We start from the raw sequence: 14719 nt of genomic DNA, 5'->3' as shown, positions 1-14719 counted from the left end.
TTCCCTGACTTTTCCCTGATTTCCAGACAAAATTTAGTTTTTTTCCCTGACCCTAAAGAATATTCTGATTCACTCTAAAAATTATTAAATACTTTTAAATAACTTTAAATAACTTTAAAAATATTATATGATTATATCACTCGGTTGTTTAAATATTTAATAAAACATTGAATTTAACAAGATCATTAAAATGAATTATCGTTAAATTCAATGTTTTATTAAATATGTAACTTTTACCACCTTTAAAAATCCAATAACTGATAAAAATAAAAAAAACTGATTAAAATTTTTTTTAAAAATTGAATTCTTCCATGAAATTTTATTAAAATTGTATTAAAAATAACATTGCATTTTTACAAAGAATTTTACTATTTATAAATAAAATTAAATTGTTTCGAAGGATTTATTAAAATTTTAGAAAATAATTGAATATTTTTCAGAAATTTTCCGAGTCTTCAACTCGTAGTATTCGACGTCTTCATATTTTACAATAATAATTAAAGATGACCGAGTGATTATTACTATTTTTTACAATTTTTAAATAAAATGTATTTTAAATTAATTTTTTAAAATAATTTTTGCTAATTTGCAATTTTTTTCCAAATTGTAAATTTGTAAATTTTTCCATTTGTAAAATTTAATTTTACGTGAAATTTCGATTATTCGGAAATTCTTCAATTAAATATACTTCAGAAAATAAAAACTTGAAATAATTTTAAATAATTTCGATTAAGCTTTTCGATGAAAATTAGTTTCATAGAATTTTTAATTAAAATTATGAAAAATTCAGATTTTCAAAGATTTTAAATTAAAATCTTTACAAAATTCAATTATTTCTCAAAATTGCCATTATTAGTACCTAAATTCTCCAAAATTCAATTATTATCTAAACCTTTAACTGAAATTAAATTTTAAATCAATTTTTATTAGAAAATTCTACGAGAATTCAATTATGTTTCCCAAAATTGAATTCTTAATTTTATTAAAAAATTATTAAATAATTAAATTCTTTTGACGAATTTTAATAAACATTTTTAAAAATAATTACATTTTTTCGAGAAATTCGATAAAAATTGTGTTAAAAATAATTGAAATTCTGCAATGAGTTTTATTATTTATGAAAATACACTGCAAAAAGAAGTACAATAATAAAAGTGACTGCAAAGTTACTTTTAAGATACTTAATTTTTGCAGTGAATAATTGAATTATTGCGAAGAATTTTATAAAAAACTTTCAAACATTTGATTTTTTTCAAAAAAATTCATTCAAATTCTATTTTTAATAATTGGATTCCTGTGAAATTCTCATTATTTTAGAAAATAATTAAACATTCGGATAGAATTTTGTCAAAATTGTTTTCTAAATAATTAAATTCTTTTGGGAAATTTTGTTAAAATAATAGATATTTTTATTAAATTATTGAACAAAGAATTGAATTTTATTAATTTAAAAATAGTTGAATTTTGCAAAGAATTTTATTAAAATTCTTGAAAATAATTGAATTTTGTAATGAATTTTATTAAAATTCCTGAAAATAATTGAATTTTGTCGAAGAATTTTTTTATTCATTTATAAAGATAATTGAAATGTTGACGATAATTTTTTTAGAGTTTTTGAAAATAACAATTGAAATTCTGCGAAGAATTTTATTAATTTTGAAAATAATTAAATTCTTGTTATGTATTCATAACAATATTCATAACAATATTTTGTTCTTTATAAAAAAAATTGAACTTTCCAATGAATTTTATAAAAATTCCTGAATATAATTGAATTTCGGCAAAGAATTTTTAATTATTTTTATAAATAGTAAAATTTTTTGCAAAATATCAATTATTTTTAAACAAAAATTTTATAAAATTTCACGAACGAATACAATTATTTTCTAAAATTTTAATACATCCTTCTAAACAATTCCTCGAAAAATTCAATTATTTTTTTAAATAGTAAAATCTTTGCAAAAATTCAATTATTTTCAAAAAAATTTCACGAAAGAATTCAATTATTTTCTAACGTTTTAATAAATCCTTCTAAAACAATTAAATTTTATTTATAAATAGTAAAATTCTTTGTAAAAATTCAATATTATTTTTAATACAATTTTAATAAAATTTCATGGAAGAATTCAATTTTTAAAAATAAATTTAATAATTTCTTTTGGAAAAATTCAATAGGTAATCTTCTCTGAATCTTCAAAATTCCTTGAATAAATTAAATTATTTTAGAAAATTGTAATAAAATTCTGAGAAGAATTTTATTATTTTCTATAAATTTTAATAAAATTCAATAATTACATGTTTAATTTCAATTATTAACAAACACGATTATTTTAAAAACTTGAAAAACATTGTTCCTGAAATTCCATTATTTTCAAAATTTTTAATTAAAATTATTAAAGAAACATTATTTTAAAAAAATTCAAAGAAATTCTTTAAAAAGTATTTAATTAGATTTTTCGATTTAACAAAATTCTTCGCGAGAATTCAATTATTTTTCTAAATAATAAAATTTTTGGAAGGAATTCAATTATTATAAAATTTTTTGATAAAATTCTTTGCAAAAATTCGATGATTTTCTTAATTCAATACAGAAATTATTGCTTAAAAAAATGGAATTCGATAGCATTGGCGCTATTGGACCAATAGTTGCTTCAAAAAAAAAATTGAATTCAATAACATTGGTGCTATTGGACCAATAGTTTTTTCTTAGTGTAGAAAGCGTTTAAAATTTTTAATGTTATTAATTACTTTTTGGATCTTTATTAAGATTCACTCCTTTAGTAATTTGTAATATGTATCTAGCGACCTCGATCAATTTGACTCTTCTCAGTTCTGTTTTTAATTCGTAATCTCTTTCTCTCTTTCCCTCTCACTCTAGAAACAAGGATTTTCTTTATTCACAAATTAATGAGCCGTGTTTATTATTCAGTGAGCTACATTTGAATAACAGCTTAACTCGAAGAACGAAAGCTGAGCACATGAATAATGAAATTCGTTCATTCAATCTCTGACATTTTCGTGTGACCTATTAAATGAACCCAATTGATCAAATATTAACATAATTTAGTAAAGAGGAGTGTCATATATGTACATGAAAAAAAGAACAATTCCTCAATTTTATAAACGATTTGTGTTAAAATTGAAAATGTTTTATTATACGTCAATCGCGACTGAAAATTATTACCAGACATATATTTTTCTATTATCTGAAATTTATGTTGCTTTTAAAAAATCTATATTAATAATCGTTGTACATTCCGGATATCTGTCCGCAGTTTGAAGTTAGTTATTTCTGTTTGCATTTTTGTTTTCTAATTTTTCTGTGGTTATTTTTCATTTTAAATTATATGATTTTAAATATTAAAAAACATTTTCATTTAATGATATGAAATTACCACGAATTTTAATACAAAACCTTCATTTTTTTCAATTTCTGACAATAATTTCTTATTTTTTAAAAACTAAAAAATTCTTTTCAGGAATTCAATTATTTTCATAAATAATAAAATTCTTTTTGGGAATTCAATTATTTTCATAAATAATAAAGTTCTTTTTAGAAATTCAATTATTTTCATAAATAATAATTTTTTTTTACAGAGATTCAATTATTTTTATAAATAACTAAAACTCATCGCAGAATTTCATTTATTCTTAATACAGTTTTAATCAAATTCCTCGGAAAATGTATTTTCTTAAAAATTTTATTAAAATTCATCCAAAGAATTTAATGATTTAAAAAATTTGTTGATAACATTTTTTATGAGAATTTAATTTTAAGAAACATTTAATTATTCAATAAATTATTTATTTTTGTATTTGAATATAATCGAATTTTCGCAGAATTTTCTAATAGAAAATAGAATATTATTTAAGCATTATAGCGTGAATTTTTAGAAATAATTGAATTTTGAAAAGGTTTCAAATTAAAATCTTTGAAAATATAAATATTTCATACCATTAATTAACTATTCTGTAGAAATAATTTTTTTGAAAAAGTATAATTGGATTTTTTTTCTAATAATTTTACAAATTAAAAAAATTCGTAAATAAATTAAATAGAACATTTTTTTTATTATCTTATCATTTTTCGAGTGAATCAGAATATTCTTTAGGGTCAGGGAGAAAGTCAAAATTTTGTCTGGAAATCAGGGAAAAATAAAATTTTTGTGGCTACCCTGATATTTTTAATTTGAAAATATGAAATTTTGATTAAAATAATGCTAGGTATTATAATTTTCTATAACTTTTCTTTTTTATAATTTCGAATCTGAAATAAATTAATTTTTGCATAGAATTTTATTAAAGTTTTGAAAAGAATAGAAATGTTTTGAAGAATTTTATTAATATTTTTAAAAATAATATTGAATTCGATTAAGAAATTTTATTGAAATTGTATTGAAAATAATAATTGAATTCCTTCGAAGAATTTTATTAAATTTTATGAAAATAATTAAATTATTTCAAAGTTAATTAAAATTCTTTCAAGGAATTTAGTTAAATTTGTATTGGAAATAATTGGCGCTCGTAACATTTGCTAGTTTTAATAATAAAATTATTTACAACTTGTTTTATTTGTTGACTTTTTGTTCAGTTTTCAAATTTATAATTTTCGATAGAAAATAATTTTTTGAAAATTTGAAACATACAATTAGAACTATAAATATTAAAAATTTTGCCCTATAAAAAATTAAAAATTTTTCTATAGAATAGTAAATATACCAAAAAACCGTTACTATAAAAAATGTTCTATTAAAATAAAAAATTTTCACTATAAAACAATACAAATTTTTATATACAAATTTAATGATCACATTTGTTTAAAATTTGTTCATTTAAAAATTTTTATCAGATTTTATGTTAATAATAATTTCCTAAATCCAATGTCAAATTCAAAGTCAGTGACATAAAAAATCTGATAAATGTGATGTGTTTTAAGCGAATTAAAAGAATGTTTAAAAATAATCAGCCATATTGAATCCGCCATTTTGGATTTTCGGAAATTGACTTCAGAATTAAAATCAACTGCTCTATAAATTTACAGATATGTAATAATTTTTCTATTCAACTGTCTTTCAAATTCACAATAATGATTTTTAAAAACTTTCTACAACTACAATATTTTTAGGCAAGTGAAAATTTTTTCAAAAATGAGATGAAATGACATGCGAATGTAGAAAGAAATAAAGATATTGAAAACAATTATCGATCTCTTTCAACTTTTGCTTGAGATTTTCTTCTTATGAATTTAAATAAGTAATAACAGAAATTTAAGACCAAATGAATTTAAAATTCTTAAAACTTTCAAGAATTCATGCTCGAATGCATTTATTATAAAGTTTTCGAAACAAAAATTTAAGGATGACTTTCTTTCACCGCATATGGAGCGGCAATACAAATTTAGTTCGAGTTCATAAAACTATTTCCTGGCGCTCGTGACAAAAGTTGGCTATAAATGTGAAAAAAGAGAGCGAGTTGCAAAAACCGTGAAAGTTATTATTGACAAAACTATAAATTTCGGGTCCATTTTCTATACGAGCAAGTTACAAAAGAAAAAGGGGCAAAATCACAACTTTTTTTTTATCTCAAATATCATCCCTCGAAATGACAAATAAAGTTATCATTTTGACGATATGCCATTTCCTCGTCGATCTTTTACTGTTTTCCTTCAGTGTGCAGAGAAAGAGAGAGAGACGTTACTTCCAAGAATGTCTGTTTCACTTCTGCTGTGAGTAGCATCCGTTCGTTTTTCTTTTTTTTTTTTTTAAGATTACGATCCTATCTTGAGAAATGTCTACGAAACAAATAATAAAAAAAAACTTGCTTTTCTGTAGTTCGCAAATTCAGTTTTGCGAATCCGTTAAATGACTCGCAAAATGCAGTGTTTACGTATTATAACTCGTTCGTCTCCTTTCCTCATTTTTTACCATCTAAAATGATATTCGCGAAACTATTTTATTTCTCGTAAAGTTTGCTTTTATCTGCTTCTTAAAACTTGGTTTATGGGCTTAAAGTATTTTGTAAAATATCGACTTAAGGAAGAAAATGTGTGTGCTATATACATATATGAATTACTACCTATAAGTACCTACAGAAAGACTCGCAATGATGCGTAACTGATAAAAGTGGTCAAAAACATTATTTTAAATTTACTATTTCATATTTTTCAAAATTCCAATTATTTAATTTTTATAAAATCTGGTGGTATGAATATATAGTTTTACACCACCCCAAACTATTTTGCACATATAAAAATCCTCGTCAGGAAGTAGAACCAAAAAAATATTACCCTTGTCAAGACGTTTTATTTGGTGGATCAATTTTTTATTGTTTTTAGGGGTAAAAACAATCATGAAGAAAAAAAAATTCGGGGGTTTTCGGAGACGCTGATTAAAAATCAGAAGTCAGATTTTCAAAATTTAAAATGACGGATCAAATGTTGGGAACAAATTTTCAAAAATTTAACGGATTCCCTTCAAACTCGCGTTGCTTGAGTGTTTTCGTGATCGATGATTACGAATCCAACGTCAGTTTTTCAAAATTCAAAATGGCGGATTTAAAAAGGCATTAAGAATTTTAATCTTAATGGTTATTCGCTCATTGCCGGACCCAGATTCATCGAAAGTGGACGTGACTCAATTTTTTTTATTTTACTGTTTTTAATTAAAAAAAAATTTTTTTTTAGTATTTTTAATAATAATTTTAAATTTAAGTCATTATCTTCATATAATTTAAAAGTTATTATCACTTAATCATCACTAACAAAAGTTCCTTAATTATTATCGTCCTCATCGACAGATAGCTCTAAATCATTTAAATAATTTTCTCTTTGGAAAAGATTAATATCTACATATTCTTCAGATGTTTCTTCAGTCTCTGATGTAGGTTCTGAATCTCGAGAATGATTGGGCACTTCCGGAATTGCAAGTAGCTTTTGAATTACTTTCGTTAAAGATAAATATTTTTTACTGCTCAAACGAAACACTCAAGCAAGGCGAGTTTGAAAGGAATCCGTTAAATTTTTTTTAAATTTGTCCACCATATTGGATTTGATATTTTGAATTTTTTAAATCAGAAGTCGGATTCGTAATCATTAACCCGAAAAACCCCCGACAAACGACTTTGAAGGAAATCTGTTGAATTTTTGAAAATTTATCCGCCATATTGGATCCGCCATTTTGAATTTTGAAAATCTGACATCTGATTTATAATCAGCGACTCCGAAATTCAAATTGGCGGATCCAATATGGCGAGCATTTTTATTTTAAATTCATTAAATTATCTTGAAAAATATTTTTTTTGGAGGGATATTATGATCGCTTATTTCGAATTTTAATGCATTTTAAGAAAATCTGTCAGGCATATTGGATCCGATATTTTGAATTTTGAAACTAATTTTGAAATCGTAATGAACTGCTATAAAAACCTACAAGCGAAGAATTTCAAGCAAATTTGATGAATTTTCAAAGAAATGATCGCCATATTCGATCTGCCAATTTATAGTTTGGAAATCTCATGACAAATTCCAAATCAGGAATCGTGTTAAAAAAATTCAAAATGGCGAATCTAATGTGGAGGACAAAAAAAATTAAAAAATACTCCGATTTGCTTGAAACTTATTACTCGAGGGAAAAACCTTAAAAAAAATGGGTCAAAATGATCTAAAAAGGGACTTTTTCGTCAGCCATATTGAATTCAGTATTTTGAATTTTAAAAATCTCTCTTAACAATCTTAATCAGCGACTCTAAAAACCCCCAAGAAACAAATTTCAAGCAAATTAAATAATTTTTAGAAATATTAGTTGCCATATTGGATTTAACATTTTGAATTTTGAAATTATAATTCAAAATTCTAAATGCAGGACAAAAATTAATATTGTTTGACATCAAGATTGATATAAATAAATAAAGCATAAAAAATTCGTATTTTTAAGTGAAAATACATTTTCTACAATAAAATGCAACAAAATTTTATAATATAATAATTAGGGGGTTTTTAGGGTCACTGATTACGAAGCCGATGACAGTTTTTCATAATTTAAAATGTCGGATCCAATATGGCGGATAATTTTTTTCAAATTCATCGGAATAACTTTAAACTTGTTACTTGGGGGGTTTTTGGGGTTGCTTATTACGAATCCAATGCTAGTTTTACGAATTTTAAAATGGCTTATCTATTAAGATAAAGGATTTCTCTTACTTAGACTGGCTTTTGTTAAAATCTTGTTATTTAAAAAATTTTTTTTTTTGCCTATAACTTTAAAAAAAAGTCAGGACATCTATAAATGTTTTTATCTAATTTTATAGAGTTTTTTTAGTGTCATCTTTTGAACTCTTATTGAACATTTTTCGTCCATATTATCCGGAGATATTAAACGCATTTAAAAATCTAAAATTTGAAAAATAAGAATTTTTTAAAAATTCTCTTAAGAAATTTAGGAGAAACTTTAAAAATCGCATAACAAACTTGTACACTGAAAAAAAAAAGTATTGAACCAAGAAAATTTTTCTTGGTTGAAGAAAATCGTGGGATTGAATACGGCCAAGACTATTAAAGTATTGATTCAAGAAAACGATTTTCTTGACATAGGATATTTGGGAGAAGAACATATATTCTTGATCCAAGAAAATATGGAATTCGACCAAGAAGTTAATCTTCTTATACGAAATATAAAATGTATTAAATGAATAAAATATTTTCTTGTTCTAAGAATATATATAGATGATTGAATTATTTTATTCGATTCATTCAATGTTTTGTAACGTTCGTTCAAGTAATTCAAGATTAAATGAAGAAAACATTTATTTTGTGAGAAGAACAGATATTCTTGATCCAAGAAAATATGGAATTCTACCAAGAAATTAAGTAGCATGTAAGAAATGCAGAATATATTAATTCAAAATCATTTATGTATCAAATCAAGAAAGTATGTTCTCTGTCCGAGAAAATATTTTCTTGATTTGAGAAAATTTATAGTTTTCAATCAAAAAAATACTTTCTCAATACAAGTAAATTATTTACTTAAATTACCCCCCCCCCCCCTTACCTCCATCCCATCTTTTCTAATACTTAGGTCAAACATTTTTATTATTTAATTAATTAACATTTATATTTTTTATTTAAATAATTAAATAATTATTATTTTACATATATATTTACATTTAATTAATACTTAACACAAATACAACAAATATACCTTGAAAGAAAATTTTCCACGGTCGGAGGAATTGAACTCGGGTTGCACGCACCAGAAGCCGTCACGCTACCACTATGCCATCCTAGCCTCAATGGACAGTTTTCAAAAACTGATATTTAAGTTGCATATACATTTGAAGAAAAATATTTTCTTGGATCAAGAACACCGGCATTGTGTTAAGTAAAAAAAAGTTTCAAAGCAAATAAATAAAATGATTCGATTCAAGAAACATGAATTCTCCAGACAATACTTTATTATTTCGCTTAAGAACATATATTCTAGATTCAATACTTTTTGGTACTTCGGAAAAGTAAAATATTTGGTTGAAATAATTACATATTTAGTTCCGCCAAATACTACATTCTTAATTCAAGAATTCTGTTCAATGCTAATAATTACTTGACACAAGAAAATGAATTTCTTTCTTCAAATAAATATGGGATTAATTGAATATAATTTTTAATCGACTTGAAACAAATATTTACTTATATTAAGATCTTACACTTAATTGAATTGAATAAATAAAATATTTCATTCCAGAAAATATAACATTCTCGCAAGAAATTAATGATTTTGAAACATGAGAATATAGAAATGCTTCAAGTAAAAGAAATGCTTAGATTAATTAATATTTCTTTGAAACAAAATAATTTTTAATTGAGTTGAAACAATTATTAACTTGTATTAATCTTCCCATTTTCTTGGCTCAAGACTATGGGTGTTGGATGAAATAAATAGTTGCTTTAAAGGAAATAAAAAAATTATTTGACTCAAGATACCAAATGACTCAAGGTAAATTACTTGACGTGAGAACATGATATTCTTGATTCAATACTTTTTCGAGACTTGGCGCATGTAAAACAGTTCGTTTGAAACAGTAAGATATTTACTTATGTCAAACCCATATTTTCTTATTTCAATAACTTTGATCAATGCTCAAAATTACTTGACACAAGAAAATAAATTTCTTCCAATAAGAAAATATGGGTTTGTTTCAAATAAATCAGGTCAAGAAAATGCATTTACTTGATTCAATGAACTTTTTTTTTCAGTGTAGAGCATTAAAAGACGCTTAGATTAACTTATTTTTGAACCTAATTCAATTAGAAGTTAGAAAATTAATGGTATTGTAAAGAAAGTATTATTTTTAAATATTTTTGGAAAAATGTGGAAGTAACTTTTAAAGTTTTTATAACCCATTGAAGCATACATTTTTCTAGTCAAGGAATTTAATAACGTACACTTTATAGGGGGTTTTCAGGGTCGCTGATTAAGAATTTGAAGTCGGATTTTTCATATTTTCAAAATTTAAAATGGCGGATCCAACATGGCGGACTTATTTTTTAAAATTGATTAAATTTACTTGAAACTTGTTACTCGGGGGTTTTTGGGGTCGCTGATTACGAATATGAAGTCAGATTTTTAAAATTCAAAATGGCGGATCCAATATGGCGGACTTATTTTTTAAAATTGATTAAATTTACTTGAAACTTGTTACTCGGGGGTTTTTGGGGTCGCTGATTACGAATATGAAGTCAGATTTTTAAAATTCAAAATGGCGGATCCAATATGGCGGACTTATTTTTAAAAAATGATTAAATTCACTTGAAACTTTTTACTCGGGGGTTTTTGGGGTCGCTGATTACGAATATGAAGTCAGATTTTAAAAATTCAAAATGGCGGATCCAATATGGCGGACTTATTTTTAAAAAATGATTAAATTCACTTGAAACTTTTTACTCGGGGGTTTTTGGGGTCGTTGATTTCGAATATGATGTCAGATTTTCAAAATTCGAAATTTATTAATATATTAAATATAAATTGCATAAATAAATATATATATATATATATATATATATACATATCATACGTAAGCCTACTTTAAAAAGTACGTCTACAGTTGTACCTAACACTGAATGACTGAAGTGATTAAGAAAATAATGTCAACATAAAAAAAATGTTATTGTGTGTTAATAAGTTTGATTATTATTTTGGTTACAGTGCCGCTTTGGGAAGAGTTTGCATGAAACTTGTGGTGGTTATGGGTGTGACATGGATCCTGGACGTCGTCTCCTGGGCAGCTGGTGGCCCGACCTATCTGTGGTACGTTCCAGATGTGATCAATGCGTTCCAGGGTGTCTTTATATTCATTGTCGTCGGCTGCCAACCGCAAGTTCGCGCTGCCGTGAAGAGGATCTGCAGCAGGAACCCGAGGACCAGCGCCGGAAGGCAGGGCAACGGCCTCAGCACCACTAGCCATGGAATGCCGAGTATGGGCGACAGTGTCACGCAAAATCCCAGCACTAAAACTGCACCTCTAGAAACCATCTGTTAAACATATTTCCTATACATACACAAAAAATTCTTCGCCAAACCTCGGATCAACCAAAAACAAAAATAATTCTCTCACTTTTGTGTAAGAATTACGAGCTTTTCAATCCATTTCCAATTTTGGAAATTGATTTTTTTTTGTCAAAGAAGACAAAAAAAAACAAAACAACCACCAACTGTTTTCAAAAAAAGAAAAATAATGTTGGTTTCAAAAATCAACATAAAACTTACTCTGGTCGAAATTATTTTTTACGAATCTATACTCTATATACCTTTGATACTTTTTTATAAAAAAAAAAAGGAATTTTTTGTCATTTTTCAAAAGAAAAGAAAATTTGTAATTTACTATGTTTAAGATTTTGTAAAAGTCTAGTTCTAGAAATTTGTAGAGATCCCTTTAGAACCGAAGATTAGAAAATAGGAAAAAAGAATCTTTGAAATTTACCAGAGGTGAAAGTTAAAAAAAAAAAATAATTATGATGATAAAAAAAAAATACTGAATGCAATTGTACGAAGTCGAGAAAATTTTCTTAAAAAAGAAAATCAATTAGTCGAGAGAGAGTGATTAGAATCGGGCAAATACGCAAATGGGGTACTTTCTTTATTTATTTATGCGTCAGGTGTGCGTCCGAATTTCGATATTCTTTAGCATAGATTTGCATAAGAGTCGCGCCTCGCACAATTGCATTCAAGATTTGCATATTTATAACAGAGAGAAAAGAGTATATGTGTATGTAAATGTGTGTGAGAGTGTGTGTGAGAGAGAGAGAAAGAGAGACACTGTGAGAATTCGTGTTCTATCGTGATGGTCGCTCACGGTCGTCTACGTTGATATTCGAGACCAATGACTCGCGTGCGATTAAAATTCGCCATTGTTGATACCAAATTGGTACTTCATCCTTTTTTATAGCCGCACATTTTCAATCGTACCCAAAAAAAGAAAAAAAGAAATTGTTCCACTTTACCTGATTCTCTTTCCGGGTGCTCAACATTAAACTGACAATTTATTCTTTTTTTTTCCCGCAAACTTTTCATTTTTGAATAATTTTTCTAATTATCATTTGGATATAATGAATAGAATTCTAATCAAATAAAACTAATTCTCAATTTTGGGGAATTTTTTCAGATCGTAAAAAATTTTATCATTAAATTCTATATAATGAAAATTTATAGAAAAAAATCATCTTTGTAAGTGTCTCTTATTTACGGTTAAGGAAGAATCCGACAAACAATCGGAACAAAAGTTAGTCCAATGTCATAATTTCGTATTTTAAAAAAAAGTTAAATTAAATTTAAAATTTATTTTGGTAGAAGCGCAAAGAATTTAATTTTCTACATTTTGAACATTTTTTGTTCAAAAAAACAAATTATAATTTTTCGGCAATACTAAATGATTTAAATAACATAACTTAAAATTTAACAAATGTTTCTTATTGACAGAAAATTGTAATTTTTATTCAAATACAACTTTTAATCGTTTTAAATATTCATAATTAAATTCTTCGCCTTTCTACCAAGACAAATTTAAAATTTAATTTGTGTTTTTCTTTTAAATTACGAAATTATGACATTGGACTAACTTTTTATTTTAATGTCCGTTAGATTCTTTCTTAAAAATTTAAGATTCCATCTAAGACTTTTGCTATCCAAGAGGAATATTTCCAAATTGTTCAGAATAAATAATTGTTTTTTGTCAAGAATTTTTTTTCTTAAAAAAAAATCGAAAATTTCTTGACTCTTTTGTATTTTTAGGTTTGAAAAGAGAATAATTTTCAATTATTCGCAATTGGCTAGATGAAAATATTTTTTTCGGACTATTTTACTTATTTTTGCAAATATTCTAAAGAAAAATGAACATTTGAAAAATTTTCCAAAAAAATATCAGTTTGGGAAATTTTTTCAGGGATGTTTTTGAAAGAAGAATAAAAAATTATTCTCACCTATAAAAGCGTAAAAAATTTGAAAAGTTTTCAAAAACTTTTTTAATATTTTTTGTAGAGAATATTTTGAAAAATATACCTCAATTTTATGATAAAATATTCCTACTAAAGAAATAATTATCGTGCAGTCAAAACAAAAAGTTAAATAACATCAATTATTTCTTACATGGAAAAAAATTTATTTATATTATTTATTTATATTATTAAATTTAATTATTTTTTACCAATTAATTTAATAATTAAATTTAATTATTTTTTACCAATTAATTCAATAATTAAATTTAATTATTTTTTTATTCATTAATTTAATTATTAAATTTAATTAAAAAAATTATAAATATATAAATAAATTAAAGTGTAAGAATGAAAAATTTAATTTTTCTAACATTAAATTTTTAACTCTACTCCAAAAAATTTTTCTATTTAAAGATCAAAATTTTGTCATCATTCAAGAAATTAGAGTTGCGATATTTTTCTTCCTATTCTTTCATTGTTTTTCTTCTCGATTGAATTCCTATAAAGTTTATTATAATCTAAAAAGAGTCATTTTTGAAAAATTTTTCAATAAAACTTCTTCAAATAGAAAACAATTTTTTCGAAAACTGTTTCAAATCAAATATTTCAAAATCTAAAAAAAGGAAATTAACTTTGTTTAGAAGAACGATTCGAAAAACGAGTAAAAAAATTACTAAAATTTTCTCCAAGAAGAAATATGAACAATTTGTGAAAAAAACTCTTGGGTCCGATTTTTCTTACAAATATTCAAAGTCTGATGAAAAATATTTGTCCGATATTTTCCGAAAAGAAAAATTTCAGAAGAAACTGCAAAAAATTTGTTGAAGGAAATTTCCTTTACTTTCAAGAACCAAAGAAACAGTGGAAATGTTTGGATGAACAAATATTTTATTACTCAAGGAAAATAAAAATAATAAATGACAAAAAAAAATATTTTAGTATCAAAAATGATACTAAAAGATGTCTCGAGATTTAGTGCAACATTTCCGCAAAAAAGCAACGGATTCAAAAGTCATAGTCGATCGATGCGTAAAGGAAACTTCTCTATGGCAATTACGCACTCCAAGAGTTTGATTGGCTTTTGATATCGTGATTGTTTCCGCTTGTAGAAACGTGAGTGTCGATAACGAGCGATCATTGTTTTAAAGTAGACTGATTGTGAGACTATTTTTTTAATGTTTTTTTTTGTGTTTTTTGTGTTTTTTTTTTTTTTGAGTGACTCACAGGGCATAACAGAGT

General features: G+C 24.8%; 1 protein-coding gene across 1 annotated transcript in view; it reads left to right on the top strand.

Annotated features, from left to right (window-relative positions):
• Positions 1-11854, top strand: part of LOC122509104 (probable G-protein coupled receptor Mth-like 1) — a 335089-nt gene extending 323235 nt beyond the window's left edge. The window contains exon 7 of the mRNA XM_043622884.1: positions 11196-11854. Coding sequence (XP_043478819.1) covers positions 11196-11529 — 334 coding nt within the window. The 3' untranslated portion in view covers positions 11530-11854. The remainder of the gene's footprint in view (positions 1-11195) is intronic.
• The last annotated feature ends 2865 nt before the right edge of the window (positions 11855-14719 follow it).

This window comes from Leptopilina heterotoma, unplaced genomic scaffold, assembly GCF_015476425.1.
Source record: "Leptopilina heterotoma isolate Lh14 unplaced genomic scaffold, ASM1547642v1 Lhet_6, whole genome shotgun sequence".
Classification (NCBI taxonomy): Eukaryota; Metazoa; Arthropoda; class Insecta; order Hymenoptera; family Figitidae; genus Leptopilina; species Leptopilina heterotoma.
Note: the sequence above shows the minus strand (reverse complement) of the source record. Positions and strands in the feature narration are given on the sequence as shown.